Here is a 16504-nt window from a genome sequence, read left to right as displayed (position 1 = left end):
ATATGGATAATGGCTACAAAAGAAGAGTGTGAAGGGTAATGTATTCTAAACATCAACCTTTACCAGCCCTTTGAAATAGAATTGATTATTTGTCTTGCCTTTGTCAAGTTTTCGTATACTCGTGAGACACCCAACCTTTTTTTAATGTAAGATTTCATTCTTTTCATCTTTTTAATTAATCTTCATCAGTAGCTTTGGCCTGGTAATGCCTTTGAAACAAAGTCACGCAATATAAAGTGTTCCGTCTAAATACTACATAGCAATTGTGATTAAGAAAGCCTCTTGGTTTGTTGTATTTGATGATGTAACACACATGATTTGATCATGAAAGCTTTCAAGTCAAATAAATATTTAAAATTGTCAGTTGACGTCGTAATTTGTAAATGGTATCGTAATTAATTAGTGAGTGGTCTCGTAATTTAAGTCGATCAATTTTGTAATTGTGGGTTGGCATCATATTTTTGTTTCGGTGTTGTAATTTTAATTTAGCATCGGTGTTGTAATTTTAATTTAGCATCGCAATTGGGTCTTACATTGTAATTCAAGTCTGACATGGCAAATTCGGCCTAATAATTTGGCATAATATAAAACCCTTCTATTTTAGTACTCTATACAAACCCTCATTTTTCATCCACTTGGCCCATCAAGCAAAACACACACAAATTCTTACTACCTCACATTTATAGTCTTTTTTTTGATTTTTCGGTTTTACTTTCAATACACCCACTACACACCAAATATTAAACATTTTACGTCTAAAACATTTAGAGTCATATACTACAACTATCCTCAAAGTTTGGTACGGTTTCATTAACAAAATTTAAGGATTTCATAAATTTTTGTAACTTTTTGACCAACTTTGCTTAAATGGGTTTTCAAGATTTAGTCTCTTTTTTAGTTTGTAACTTTAGTAAAGATTTTTACTGCGAAAAATATCACAAACGAAACTAGACATGTGTTAAAGTGCAACTTTTTTTGTTTTTACATCATCTTAGTGAGTCAAGTACTATATGATGTTTGAAACGTCTCTCAGATCAAAAGAATCGATTAAGATTTTCTAGAACAATTTGTGAACAAGAATAATTCTTTTTGCGACCCCGTTAATTTGTGACTTCGGAATTTCATTTGCGATCTCGTATTTCATTAATGACGTCGCAAATCATTTGAGACCCCTGATTCAGACCCTAAATTTAAGACCCATATCCAAATTGAGATCCCAAATCCAAGTTGAGAACCTATATTTAATTTGAGACCCAAGATTCCAATTAAGACCTTAAAATAACTAACGTCTGTTAGGTATTGCTTGGCTAACTAACGGTAGTTACAAAATGGTATTTAACGGTGTTTATTTTCAAAGTTTAAGTTTTTAACTTTTGTCACTAAAGTTTTGCGTAATTTACATTTTGCCATATAATTTTTGGTTTTGAACCTTTTTTCATCAAAACTTTATTTCTTTCTTATTTTTACCATACAACTTTTACTTTTTAAACTTTCACCACGGATACATTTTTTTCGTTACATTTCTCCTGTTACTTTTTGCCACATAACTATAGCATCTTTTTTTTCAACTTTAATTTTCTTATCTTTTTTAATTTTTTCCACGTAACTTTGTTTTTTTTTAAGTCTAACTCCGAAAATTTTCTTTTATTTGCTTTTAATCACATAGTTTTTGGTTTCTAAATTTTGTTACTAAAGTTTCATTTTTTTACTTTTGACCACAATTTTTATTTTTTTAACTTTTGTCACGAAAATTTTATTTTTCGGCTTAATGTTCTTTAACGTTTATCACGAAAGTTTTATTTTTATCCCGAGACAACATCCCCGTACAAATACTTGTTATTTAAGTATCAAAAATCTCTTGCCGAATTTAAATCAAGGATTTCTTGAGAGGCCTCCCACCTCTTACTGGGCATTTGTATAATCACTACTAATTAAACCAAAAACTTATTCACCAAAAGTAAATTAACACGTGCCAACTTATAACATTTACTGGCATGCGTGTGCAACTACGTAACACTTGTAACTATTGTTTCTTACTCCATAAATGCAAAAGAATACTTTGGTGTTCTAAAGATAGTCGTGTTGAATACTTAAATTTATAAGTTCAAACTTTATGAGGTCTACAGTATTTTCTATACATTGTGAATTTTTTGTATACAAAAATCATATATATGGGGGCATCAAAATCAAGTTATCAGGAGAACAAAATGCAAAGATTGAAGGCAGCGTTGATGATGATTGTGGCTGATTTGATAATTGCTGGATTTAATGTTTCATATAAAGTAGCTTCACATGATGGAATGCATATGAGCGTTTTGATTACTTATCGTTACTTGTTTGCTCTCATTTGCCTTTCTCCATTTGTTCTCTTCGCCATCAGAAGGTTATCTCGATCTCATTATGCTTTATGTTATTTTGTATTTACGCAAATATATAAGAAGTTTACTAAAAACTACTTTATTTGAGCAAATCAACTTTTTGGGGGTTATTATAGTAAAATCATACAAATAAATCAAAATTGGCTACTATAAAAAGTAAATAATGAAAAGGTGCAAGCTAATGCTTGCTTATTCTTGAAATAGATGTTATTTGTGTCTATAATTTTGTTTAGAAAACACAACAAAAGAAAATATTAGTTAGTAACAAAAAGACATTTATTTCCTTTTTTTTTTTTTTTTTTTTTTTTTTTTTTTTTTTTTTTTTTTTAATAATTATCAATTTTTTGTCACTAACAAATAACAACCTAAATTTAGTCGCAACTGGAGCTAGAAACCAAAATTTTATGTGATTTATTTTATAACTAATAGGTCCATCATAAAGAACAAATAAAAGATGTTTTTTGTTCACTAGTTTTCTAATGAGCAGATTAAGTGATGAACAACTTTTTTAATGTTAACGAAATAAAATTATTATTAAGAAACAAATATATACTTATATTTATATATATACTATTAAATAAGAACAGTCTTAATGTAAGAACACGGTGAGTACACTTAAAAACAAATTTTGATGCATTAAAAGTCCATAAAACTAACATAGTGTATAACTAATTATCATTATTTAAATGTTTAATAACACATTGGCCTGTCAAAATCAAGAAAATCGTGTTTTTTGTTTTGTGCATCCATCTTGGATGCATATTCTTCAAAATGATGCATCTAACAAAAAACGTGATTTTTTCGATTTTGACGGATCAATGTGTTGTTAAACACTTAAATAATGATAATTAATTATGCACTATGTTTGTTTTATGGACTTTTAATGCATCAAAATGATTTTTTAAAAGTGTTCTTACCGGAGTGTTATCTTTTATATATATATATATATATATTATTTGTACAGTAACAAAAATGGTTTTTAGGAACAATGTTTTTTAATGACTTTCCTCACGACGTGAGCCAATTTACCCGGAGGGCGGACTGTAAGGATGTGAGTCGTGTTATTTAATTTGCTGGTATATATACGTCATTAAAAAACATTGTTCCTAAAAACCATTTTTGGTAATGTACAAATGATCATAAGAGAACCCTGCTATTTCATATTATATGAATAATTGTCGTGTATCTGTAAACTCTTTTGTAAACAAAATTATTTTACAAACAACATTTCTTCACTACTCTTAATTTTTATAGTTTTATCATCGAACTGAAAAAATGTTACATGTCATCATCACACTAAAAAAATATATAAAAATCCACTGAAAATAATTAATTTTAGAAGTAATGTTGAACAATTATCAATATTCGAATTAAAAATCAAATTTGAAGATTAAAATTTCAAATATAAATTTTGAACTTTAGTTTTAATACAATAATCACTACAAATAATACAAATAATATTGCATTTGTCCATACTTTTAGTTAATGTGAACAAATTAAAAATTTTGTAATGCTTTTATGTGTAAAAATATGTAAAATTAAAGGTGTGTAAAAATTTCTTTACACTAAAAAGTGTGTAGATTTAAAAGTTCACACTTTTTAGTATGAATATTTCTAATTATTTTGTAACACACCATTTGTTCACGCTAACTAACTATGAACATTCATAATTATTTTGTTAGCGTGAACAAATGGATTGTTACAAAATAATTACGAATGTTCACACTAAAAAGTGTGAACTTTTAAATTTACACACTTTTTAGTGTAGAGAAATTTCTACACACCTTTAGTTCTACATATTTTTACACACATAAAAAGCGTGAAATTTTTTTTAATTTATTCACGCTAACTAAAAGTATGAACAAATGCAACACTATTTGTAGTAAATTTAAATTGTTTCATTTTTTAGATCAATTTTGAAAATTCTCTATCCAATATGGATATATCTAGTCAGCACTCGGCAGGTTATGCGCATGTGGCATCCACCTCTTAGCGTATGTGGTCTCCACCATACTAATAACTTGACATATGTTTGTGAGTGTGACATCTCATGCATGTAGCTAGCATATGACCTTGTTAAAGAAATAAATATTTTAAAGAAATAATTAATCCTCTAACAAAATAGTCTAAAGATTTTTTTAATTATTGGATGATGATATGTGAAAAAAATCAGGGGACAAAATTAGGAAAGAGAATTAGTGGATACCACATCTTAACTATTATTTATTTTTTTTCCTTTTTCACATCTCAACCACTCATTTTCTTTCTTACTCTTTCTAGTTCTCTCCCTCCTCCTTCCTCTCCGGCCACCACCTTCATCTACGGCCACCACCATCATTTACGAATACGACCACCAACTCCTCCTCCTTCCTTCTTCTCCGGTGACACAGTCAGACAACCACCGCCACCACCATCATCTCCGACCATTCCAGCCATGACGTCGGCGCCGACAGCAAGGGCTATGCCCGTACCGTATCAAACCACCACCATCTCTTGGATCGCCGCCCATCAGATTCATACGATTCCTATATGCGTCCGGTGACCCATTTAGTACGAATGAGAGCAATGCCCGTATCGTATCCACCCGAAAACAAAATTGATTGTTGTCGGAAATGTCGCGGTCATTGCCAAAGATTTCATCGGATTATGGAAAATGGGATTTGAGGTTTGAATAGAGAGAAAAAAAATAAATAGTTGATATCTTGTCTTAATGGTACTAATTTAAGATTGGTCTTAAAATAATCCAACCCACTAAAATAATGCCCTTATTTTGAAAGATATTAGATACTCTAAAAACTTTAGCTTAATAACATTTTGACGAATATTTATTTCACCGGTTTTGATATTTTTATATACATGTTATGATTCATCATGTCTATGTTGAATTGTTATGTTATCAGATTAAACGAGCTAGTTTACACCAATTTATTCACACCTATATATACATATATGTATATATATATATATAGATCATATAGTATTTACACTTATGATTGCATAAAAAACCTCCAAACTCAATTTAAGTTACATTTCAAATGTTGGAAAAACTATCATACTAATTTATTTTATGTTTACTCTAGTTTTAATACCCGTGTGCGATGCACGGTTTGTGTTAGTATGCATTTTCTAGTGATTTGTTAGCTTTTTAAAACTCTGAGTGCATAAAATGTATACCAAAATGGTGACACAAGTAAGAAAAAACTCAATCAATATATATATATATATATATGTTAGGTCCAGTTTTGACTATAAACTGGAGCTCTCCAGCTGCATCTGGAGAGCATAAAGAATTGTCCGAAATATTAGAAGTCCAGTTGCATTGTACTGTTTAAGCAACTGATGACTTTCTCCAGTTGAGATCTGAAGACATAAATCTGAAGACCTTCTAGTTGAAGTCGAAGACAACAAGTGGAAGAAAGGAAATGGCAATGGCAGCGAAGCCCAGTTGACATTTCACCATATCAATTAACTAGAGATCATTCAGTGTAAATGCCTTTACAAAGCTTTACACTGATTACGAAGAGGACCTTTTACACTATATCCTTTTAACCGGACAATAATCTTGTCTGTGGATAAAAGTGCAAAGATGTAGAGTCGTGAATAAAGTAACCTTTTGTTCTACTTTATTTAGCACACACAAAGGATTATTTACTAATACTTTTGTGTGCTGTCAAACATATTTCTACGTCGAAGTTGAGATCCCAATGCTCATACTTCGACTATAAATAGAGGTCCTTGCCCAAGCATTTCAACAACTTTGCAAACACATACATTCTGCAATATTGGTGAACTTGTGCAATATTCTCTCAATCGTAAAAAGAAACATTTCACAACTTTAAGTGTTTCGATTGTTAGGAAAATTTCCAAGTATAGATCAATTGTATTTCATAGGTTGTTAGGATATTTACATCTTTGTATTATCTTGGTTCCGCAACAACCTTGTATTTTATTTAATAATCAATAAATAAAATACACTTGAAAATTACATATTGTCTCACCAATTATATATACTTGTCAGTTACATTATTCCATTGTATTTACTTATTCCGACTGTCATCTTAATAAGTAACATTCCAGTTAACCTGGTACACTACTCACTCTAAACTGGTCACGTCCAGATTAAGTGATAGTGTTGCAAAGTACACTCACCATTGACATAGAGGTGTCTTCAGCACCCATCTAGTATTAGTTGGGACTTACAAGTGGTATCAGAGCAGGCAGGTTGAATTGTTTCAATTCTATAACCTAGGTCTGCTTAATGGCTGCTGAAGGTGAGAATGGTTCTGGTCCCCAAAATGAAACTAATCCTAATCCTAACATTAATGTTACAACTCCTTTGAACACCAATCATCCTCCTCCTCCTCCTCCTACACCTGGAGCTAGCCATGTCCATGTAAACTATTCCAATACTCCAGTTCCCAAAGTCGATGGGAATGGTGAGACCTTTGGTACATGGAAAGCTAGAATGCTCTTGCATTTTGGTGGGATAGAGAGGTATATGTTGAATATCCTCAAGGATGGAGCATATATACCCATGTCCAGTGGTGTTAGCCCTCTTCTTGACCCAACTGGGAGAAGAGGTACCAGGGAAAAGTCTGAGGAACATTGGTCAGACGAGGATCGCAGGCTGGTTGATCTTGATACTAGACTGAAAAACATGATCCTTGCTGTTGTCCCTGAGGAACTAATTCCAACACTTGTGTTGTTTCCCAGTGGTAAATCTATGTGGGATGAATTAGTTCTCCAGTTTGAAGGAGGAAATGACACCATTGTCACTAGAAAGGTTGCACTAAACTAGAAGTATGAATCCTTTTTTGCTCTTCCCAATGAAAGTTTAACTGGTACTTATACCAGATTTACTGGCCTAATTAATCAACTTAGAGGCTTGGGAGTGGAGAAGGATAAGAATATTCTTCTTGAGAAATTTTGTGATGTATTGCCATCCAAATGGGCACACATGGTTCTTGTCTTAATACAAGGTAAGACCTTGCACAGCCATACTCTTGCTTCCCTTTATGGAGCCTTCAGATTCACTGAAGATAATGATGCTGCAAGGATATTGGCTGAGCAAGATGCTTTAAACCATGCTCAGAGTTCCAAGGTCGCCAACCTTACTGGGCAACCTTGTGCTGCTTTAATGTCTGCTGAGAATGTCCAGTTACATTCTATGAAGGAGATGTTAAACAACTTACTGAACTCTGGCCTAACCACAAATCTAAGTAATGGTTGTGAGGAAACTGACGATGATGATCTGGTAGCCATGATTGCTAAAACCTTTAACAGGTTCAAGCATAAATCTAATCGATTTAATGGGTCCAATAATGCTTCCACTTCAAATTCTCTGGATAAGGCCAATCTTCTCTGCTATAAGTGTGGTAAGAAAGGTCATTTCATGAAGGAATGCAGATCTAGTCAAATGAACAACCAAACTGGTCCTGTTGTCCCAAATTTTGTCAAAACTGATGATTATAAGGCCAAATACAAGAAACTTAAGGCCCAAATTACTCTCATGTCTCTTGAACAAGAAAAAGAGAAAGAAAAGAACAAGTGCATGATGGCTCAAACTGAAGGGAAATGGGAACTCTCTGATGACTCATCTGATGATGAAGAAGAGATTAGAGATGTGTGTTTCATGGCATTAGAAAATCAACAACCAGTGGTAAAAGATGATGTTGTTTCTGGAAGATGGGTGGACATCATTTTAAAGAAGGTAAGAGATTATGATGTTGAATTGGATACTGAACCAAAACTGGATATTGCTGAGTCATTAAATGATGACTTGTTATTTGTTGAAACTATGAGAACTGACTGTGAAAGATACTTGGAAACAGTTTTAATTGAGTTTAATAACATGAAAAGTCAAATTAATGATTTGCAAAGTGTCCAGTTGGCTCTCAAAGAGTCAAATTTGAAAAATGAGGCATTGGAAAGAGATAACCAAAAATTAAAATTTGATCTTGAAAAGGAACACATGGTTATCAAATCTTGGGTACAAGCATCTGGTAAAAATTATGACGCTTTTTCAAAAACCATTGATGCTCAAAAAACTGCCTGGAAATCTGGTGATCTTCAGATGACAGCTGTTTTACCCACAATTCACCAGATGCCAAAATCAGTTAGAGTTGAGACTCCATATGACTCCTCTAACATTGCCAAATCTGAATCCATTAAGACTACCCCTGTTGAGGTCAAAACTAGAGCCAAAAAGGCTAAAGCTCCAGTTAAAAGAAGCTGGTGATAATCCTTTACCTCAAAAGTCCAAAGAGCCCAAGACTCCAAAGACTCAGAATTTAGCTGAACCCAAGTCCAATGTTCAGCAGCCTGAAGAAAATAACCTTTTGTTAAAACTGGAAAGTCAACTCCAAAATTTGTCTAGGCAAGTACAAATTTGTACTGCTAGAATAAAAAATCTGGAAGGAGCTTCGTCTTCTTCAGTTGAAAAACAAATTGTTAAAACTCCTCCAATGAAGCAAAAGCAAAAACAAAATCAATCAGCTCAAAAAGGAGCAAAATCTGGAATGAAAAAGGAGGATGTTGTTCCCATCAAACCAATTGTTTTTACTCCTGAAGCTGGAAATAATCCTCCAGTTCCAACCCAAGTAAATCTGCAGAGACTTCTCAAGAGAAGTCTGGTGGACCCATCAAGAAAAGATGGGTTCACAAAAACAACTAATTATCTACTTGGGTGTGCAGGGCGATCGAAAGAAGAATATCTGGTATCTGGACAGCGCTGCTGGACGGACAATGACCGGATGTAAGCCCCTGCTGGAAGAGTTCACTGTCCAAGATGGACCGGCAGTGACATTTGGTAATGATGGAAGTGGGAAAACTGAAGGATATGGTGTCATTGACAATGGAAAAGTCCAGTTCACAAAAGTTGCATTTGTTAATGGTTTGAAATATAACCTGATAAGTGTCAGTCAACTTTGTGATGATGGATATAAGGTGTTGTTCGATATTGCTCAAGGTACCATATTTAACAAGGACTAGAAAGTGGTGATGATTGTACCAAGGAAAGGGAATGTGTACTTAATGGACATGGAACCAGCTCCAAAAGAGCATTGTTTCTATGCCAAAGCTGATGAGGACACCAACTGGTTGTGGCACAAAAGGTTATCCCATCTTAATTTCAAGAATATCAATAAGTTATCTAGAAAACAACTGGTGGAAGGGATTCCTTTAATTTCCTTTAAAAAAGAGAAGCCATGTCCAGGGTGTGAGATGGGCAAAAAGAAAAAGGCCAGTTTCAAGACCAGGCAAAACTTCAGTATCTCTGAACCTCTTCACATGCTGCATATGGACCTCTTTGGTCCAGTGAATGTTCAAACTAAAGGTGGTAAACGATACACTTTAGTTGTTGTTGATAAATACACCAGGTATTGTTGGGTGGTATTCATCAGATCAAAAAGTGATGCACCTGGTGAAATCATCTCACTCATCAAAAGAATTGAACTCAAATATACCAAGAAAGTGTGTCAGTTGCGAAGTGATAATGGTACTAAATTCATCAATAATGAATTAGAGTCATTTTGCACTGACACTGGCATTTCTCAAAACTTCTCTTCAGCTCGTTCTCCAGAGCAAAATGGTGTGGTTGAAAGGAAAAATCGCACTTTGATTGAAGCTGCAAGAAGTATGTTATCTGAATCAGGTCTTCCTACCAGTTTTTGGGCAGAAGCAGTGTCTACAGCCTGTCATACCCAAAATCGGTCAGTCTATGTCAAGAGACATAGGAAGACTGCCTACGAAGTCCTCAGGAATCGTAAACCAAACATTGGATATTTTCATGTATTTGGCTGTCCAGTTTATATTTTAAACGATTCCAGTCAGTTGGGAAAATTTGATGCAAAAGCTGACGAAGGTGTTTTCGTGGGGTATTTAGATATAAGAAAGGCCTATAGAGTTTACAATTATAGACTCCAAAAGGTAGATAAGACAATTCATGTCACATTCGATGAATCAAATGAGGCAATCAATAAAAGACCAAGCCTTGATTTATCTTCAGTTGACCCAGTTGATTTTGGTGTATCTGATCAAGTTCATCAATCAGTTTCTACACCAGAAGATGTTTCCAGTCATCAAGACTTGGAACCAGTAGCACAGAAGAAAATCTCCAGTGACACTCCATTTTATCTCTCCATCAGTTTCAATTTACCACAGAAACTGGTGATTCAATCAGATGTTCATGCCACAACAACATCAGAACCAGTTCAGACTTCTTCGGTTCTTTAAGACTTGTTTGAAGATGATCATGTCAATATGCCAGCTGACACTGATGATGAAGTTGAAGTAGTTTGGACTGATCCTTCTCCAGTTGCCACAACTGTTGAAGATCGTCAGGTGTCTTGCACTGATGTTGTGCAATATCAACCTAGTCAATACACTAAATGGACAGTTGCTCATCCCATTGAGCAAATTATTGGAAATCCAGATAGTGGGATTCAGACTAGAAGAGCCACAAGTGAACAATGCTTGAACGTCACCTTCTTATCACTGATTGAACCGAAGAAGATTGACGAGGCTTTGGCAGATCTAAGCTGGGTTGAGGCTATGCAAGAAGAACTTAACCAGTTCGAAAGGAACAATGTTTGGGAACTTGTTCCTTGTCCTCCAGGGTTAAAGAAAGAACCCATTGGAACGAGGTGGGTCTACCGAAACAAGATGGATGAAGATGGCAATATTGTCAGGAACAAAGCAAGATTGGTTGCCAAGGGTTATTGTCAAGCAGAAGGTGTTGATTTGGATAAAACTTTTGCTCCAGTTGCAAGACTTGAAGCCATAAGAATTTTCTTGGCTTATGCTGCTCATTTGCAATTCAAAGTCTTCCAGATGGATGTCAAAAGTGCGTTCCTTAATGGAAAGTTGGAAGAAGAAGTGTATGTTAAGCAGACTCCAGGGTTCTTGAACGAAAAGCATCCTCACTAGGTTTATAGACTAAACAAAGCTTTGTATGGTCTTCGTCAAGCCCCAAGAGCCTGGTATGACACTCTAACTAAACATCTTCTCAATAATGGTTTTCAAAGAGGTGCAATAGATAATACCTTGTTTATCTTGAAAGAAAAAGGTAATATCTTGTTGGTACAAATTTATGTTGATGACATTATATTTGAGTTGTGTAAAAGGTTTTCAAAAATCATGTCTCAAGAATATGAGATGAGTTTAATGGGTGAATTAACATTTTTCTTAGGTTTACAAATTAAACAAACCATGGATGGTATTTTTATTAACCAAGAAAAATATGTCAGAGATTTGTTAAGAAAATACAAATATGATTCTATCCCATCGAAAACCACATCTATTTCAGATCCATTGAATTTGGATTCTGACCCAAATGGTAAACCAGTGAATATTGTGGAATGGTTGGTTCACTGATGTATTTAACTGCCAGTCGACCAGATATAATGTTCGCAACATATCTTTGTGCCAGATTTCAGGCTAATCCAAAAGAATCACATTTGCATGCTGTTAAACGCATTTTCAGGTACCTAAAAGGGTGCCCTAGCCTTGGTCTTTGGTATCCCAAAGGCTCAGGGTTAGACCTAATGGGTTATTCAGATTCAGATCATGCAGGTTGTAAGATTGATAGAAAGTCTACAACTGGTGGTTGTCACTTCCTGGGGGGAAAACTGGTGAGTTGGACCAGTAAGAAGCAGACTTCGGTCTCAATGTCAACTGCTGAGGCGGAATACATTTCTGCGGCCAGTTGCTGTGTCCAGATTCTCTGGATCAAAAACCAGTTACTTGAGTATGGTATGAAATACACAAGAACCGCAATCTTTTGTGACAACACCAGTGCAATTGCTATATCTCACAACCCAATGATGCACTCGAAGACAAAGCATATTGACATCAGGTATCACTTCATTCGTGATCATGTTATGAAAGGAGACATTGAAATACATTTCATCCCCACTGATAAACAGTTAGCTGATGTTTTTACAAAACCTCTTGATGAGAAAACTTTTAAACATCTCATCAGTGAACTGGGTATGTTAAATCCTCACTAAATTGGAGAGGCCCTTCAGTTGAGGATGGTCCAGGTGATCCTTGATTGGTTGGAGATTGAACGCCTTGATGTACTCAAAGACTAGTCATTGATCAAATGGATCACATTTTTAGGGGGAAAGACTCAAAATATTTTTCCAATTAAAATTCGTTTTATTTTGAAAAATGCAACTGGTGAATCTCTCAGTTGAAACTGGGATCTAGAAAATCTCTCCAGTATACTAGTTTAGTCTTGTCTTAAAGTGGTGGTCAACCAGATTTCATAACGTTATGTTTTACTTGGTGAATACTTGTGACACGTGATGATACTCGAGTGTTTGTATCGCACTCACAAACGTCACCTGACATGTCTTACGTGTCAAGACTTTTTGCTGAAAATTGTTGCACTTTTTATGGGAATTGTTGACGTTAATGGGTGAGTGGGAATACCAGCCGTCATAGCATTAAATGCTTGATGGAAGGTATTAAATGTTTTTGAATTCTCAAAATTACTAAAAAATCAAATTTTGAAATTGTGTGTAAAATTTGGGGATTAAAATATCTTTTCATATATATATATTGGTAATATTTTACTGCCTATCTATACCCCCACTAAATATTTTTCTCATTTACTTCGCATCAAAATTCCTTTCATTTACTCCTCCAATCATTCACAATTTGAGATCCCTTTCTCTCTTTCTTCTTTAAATCAAAAACCCTAAATCCAAACTCTCAAATGGCTCCTAAATCATCATCTTCTTCATCTTGCTCTCGTGATGTGAATCTACTCACTGTCGAGTATAATCCATCCGAAAATGTTTCTCATGCTGTTGGTGCCCCCATAAGCTCAAAATTAATAAAATTAAATCCAAACAATCCAATGGCATCTCTTCAAGGGCATCAGGCCGCTGATTCTCTCATTGGGAAAATCCAATCCTTCCTTCGGGATTCTCCCCTCAGCGATGCCTTTTCTTTGAACCCAAACAAGTTGTTTCATGACTACTTGTGCGAGTTCTGGTACACGGCGTTCAATTCTGATGACTGCTCATCCATCTCCTTCACTTTAAAGGATGGGTCAGTCCCGTGTACCATCACCACTGAGACATTGAGGGAGGCCCTTAACCTTAATTACTGGAGACAAGATGAGAGTCCAGTGGTGATTTCTCTTAATATCAACTTCCGTCAGGTCTTTCTTGACATGGGGAATAAAGAAGTCTTGGAGGGAGGTGTACTGAAGACCAAAGGATCAATTACTATGAGAGGGCTTTCACCATCTTGGAAGTACTTCATGGTCCATTTGGTGGAAAGTTTAGGTGGGAGTTCTGGTGGTTTGGACCAGATAAACTCTTTCCAGGCAGAGATGGCATACTGCCTGTGGAAGGGACTAAGGGTGGACTTCGCAAACATCCTGTTCAGAAGCCTGGTGTTTAAGTTAAAAGGCAACAGGGGTCCTTGTATCCCATTCTCGCGATTTTTATCCCTTTGTTTCATATTAATTCTGGGCAGAGAGGAATACAATAACACTCAATCATTATACTTTGTGCCAGAATTATTAAGAAATCTGGACAACCTTGTGTCCACATCTGATGAAGTCCAGATTTCTCCAAGAATGTTACTGGCATTCTCTAGAACTGATGCACCACCACCAGGTGAGTCAGAAAGACAACTGGGCGGGCCTCAAAATAATAAGGGACCCACCAGTTCATCTGCAGATGCAGTGACTATTGCAGAACCTGGAGATCTCCCCTCAGGCATCCAGGCAGTTCCAAAGGCAAGAAGATCTACCAAAAGTAGAAGAAGAGGAGGAATCGCTTCAGGGAGTGTTGGGCGGCACTCTCTTTGGTTTTATACCTTATAATATATACCACTGGTAGATCAGGACTTGCTATATCTGACCAGTCACAGCCAGTGATCGTAGTCTCCGAATCACAAGCCCATGACACTACAACTGAGAAAAGAGCAGTTGTAGTTGAGGCTCCAGCTACCTCTTTTCAGGTAGAAGATGCTTCAGCAACGGATCCCATAACTGATGAAACCATTGAGGAAACTCAAACTGGTCATCAGGAGTCTGAACAACCTGTTCAGCCACCCCCAACATTTATGGATCTTGGCATAAATGAGGGTGAGTTTCAGCTTGAATCCTCGGATTCATCTGAGACTGAATCTGACCAGGAGATGGCTGATGCAACTGTACTTGATCAGCTCCCTTCTCTCCTTGGTCAGCCCCAAGAACCACAAGTTTCAGTTTCACCACTTGACTTCTCCTCCTTACAAGAAATTCCAACATTCGCCTCTCGACAACTACTTTCATCCATGAATGTGCCTAGAAATAGACACATTCTTACACCACCGTCGCCGACGTTCACACCTGGGCATTCTCAGCATGAACGTCACATTGAATATCTTCCCCTTCCTTCTTCAACAACTTCTATTTCTTCAGTTGGTGCAACAACAACTGGAGAACCTTCACTTTATGTACCTCCTCCAGTTGTATCTGTTGCATTCCAAGCAGGTCCAGTGACACCTTATCCTCCGTCACTAGACAGCCAGTTCATGTCTTTCCAAACCGATATCTCAAACCTTGTAACAAGGGTGGAGGATATTCAGAAGACACTGGACAAGAATACCAAGTCCCTCTCCAAATACCACAAGGATCACATCACTAATGTAAGGGTGGTTGATTTGGGGATTAACAAGTTCTCTGGTAATGAGGACTTGGTATTCAGGAAGCTCAACGAGTTAGTCATCAGCTGCAATTCACTGGCTACTTCTTTAAAGGAAGCTTTTGACTTAACTCAATCAAAGGTACACACATCCATCACCAACCTACTGAACAATACTGTCAGATCATCAGAGGTTGAGTTGAACGAATTAGAAAGACAGGTCAAATTACTTGTTGATAGACCTGGTCTGGTAGTTGTTGAGCTTGGCAACCAGTTGGCCACTCCAGTTGGTCAGAAAATTGAAAATACCTTGGCTGAAAGGGAGAATAATTTGATAGAAAGGGTGATATCTGAGATCACCAAGACTGCAGCGCCCCAGGTTGATCTCACCCCCATAACATCTGAGATCAATCAGTTAAGGTGCAGTCTGGATACATTAGCCAGCAAGGTATCTGATCACACTACTGCTATTGAAAAACTGACCACTGAAGCTGGCAAAGAACAGGAAGGAGAAGTTGGAAAGGAAGCACCGACAACTGGGCTCTCCCTAGATGATTTAAATATACTTCAAGCGATTCAAAAGAGTCAAGACACCACTTGTGGAAATGTCATGACTTAATCTCAAGAGATTAATCATCTATGGAGGACAGTTTGCATGTTATGTGGAGTCTTCAAAGAGTGCAAGAACATGAAATCGTGGCAGCCTCTAGATCGCTTGCCCTCCAGTCATGCCGATTTTGAAGCTATTAGGCAAGGACTAGATGCTGCCAAGGGGGAAAGGTCTGTTCGTGCCCCTCACACTCTTGTTCAGGTTCAGGGAAGGAGATGGTTGTTGCTACCAGTACTGAGGCTGGTGAGCAGCTAATTGAATCTTTTGATGATGTGGTTAAGGGGAATGTGGATAAAGGAAAGGCCATTGCAACTGATGACTCTAAGAAACCTACCGTCGATGCACCCTTTTTGGAAACTGGCAATATTGATCAATTGCCTCCAGTTACTGAAAGTGAAAGTCAGAAATTAGCAAGGGTTGGGTATCTGGTCAAGGAAAGGAAGAAACAAATGAAGGCCAATCAGTTTGAATCAAGGAAAAATCTTCCAACCCCTCTTGTTGATGTAACTGACGCACAACTCCTTGGCTTGCAACTGTTGGAATACAAGAAAATAAAAGAAGATCCAAGGATTGTCAATGCCCTGAAGGAAATGCTTGAAGTAGAACTGGACAAACACTACCAAGATGATGAAGCTGGTCTTGATGCCAAGTGTTTGAATGTATCGGTGGAAAAGGCTAAAGAGATAAGGTCAGAAGGGATTCTCAAAAGGATTGAACAAGTTAAGAAGGTGGTTAGCAAAGTATTAACTCCACCCAAGTCCAAAGGAAGAAAATAGAAAGCCTTATCAAGAGATGCAAATCTGAGGACTTGGGTAGAACCATCTGAACCAACAACTGATGATATTCGAGCTGCTACTCACAAACTGAGC

General features: G+C 36.3%; 1 protein-coding gene across 1 annotated transcript in view; it reads left to right on the top strand.

Moving 5' to 3' along the window:
- The first annotated feature begins 2171 nt into the window (after positions 1-2171).
- Positions 2172-16504, top strand: part of LOC122601368 (WAT1-related protein At1g68170-like) — a 31246-nt gene continuing 16913 nt past the window's right edge. Inside the window, exon 1 of the mRNA XM_043774132.1 lies at positions 2172-2383. Coding sequence (XP_043630067.1) covers positions 2172-2383 — 212 coding nt within the window. The remainder of the gene's footprint in view (positions 2384-16504) is intronic.

This window comes from Erigeron canadensis, chromosome 5 (assembly GCF_010389155.1).
Source record: "Erigeron canadensis isolate Cc75 chromosome 5, C_canadensis_v1, whole genome shotgun sequence".
Taxonomy (NCBI): domain Eukaryota; kingdom Viridiplantae; phylum Streptophyta; class Magnoliopsida; order Asterales; family Asteraceae; genus Erigeron; species Erigeron canadensis.
The sequence above is the reverse complement of the archived record's forward strand: the minus strand, read 5'-3'. Positions and strand labels throughout refer to the sequence as shown.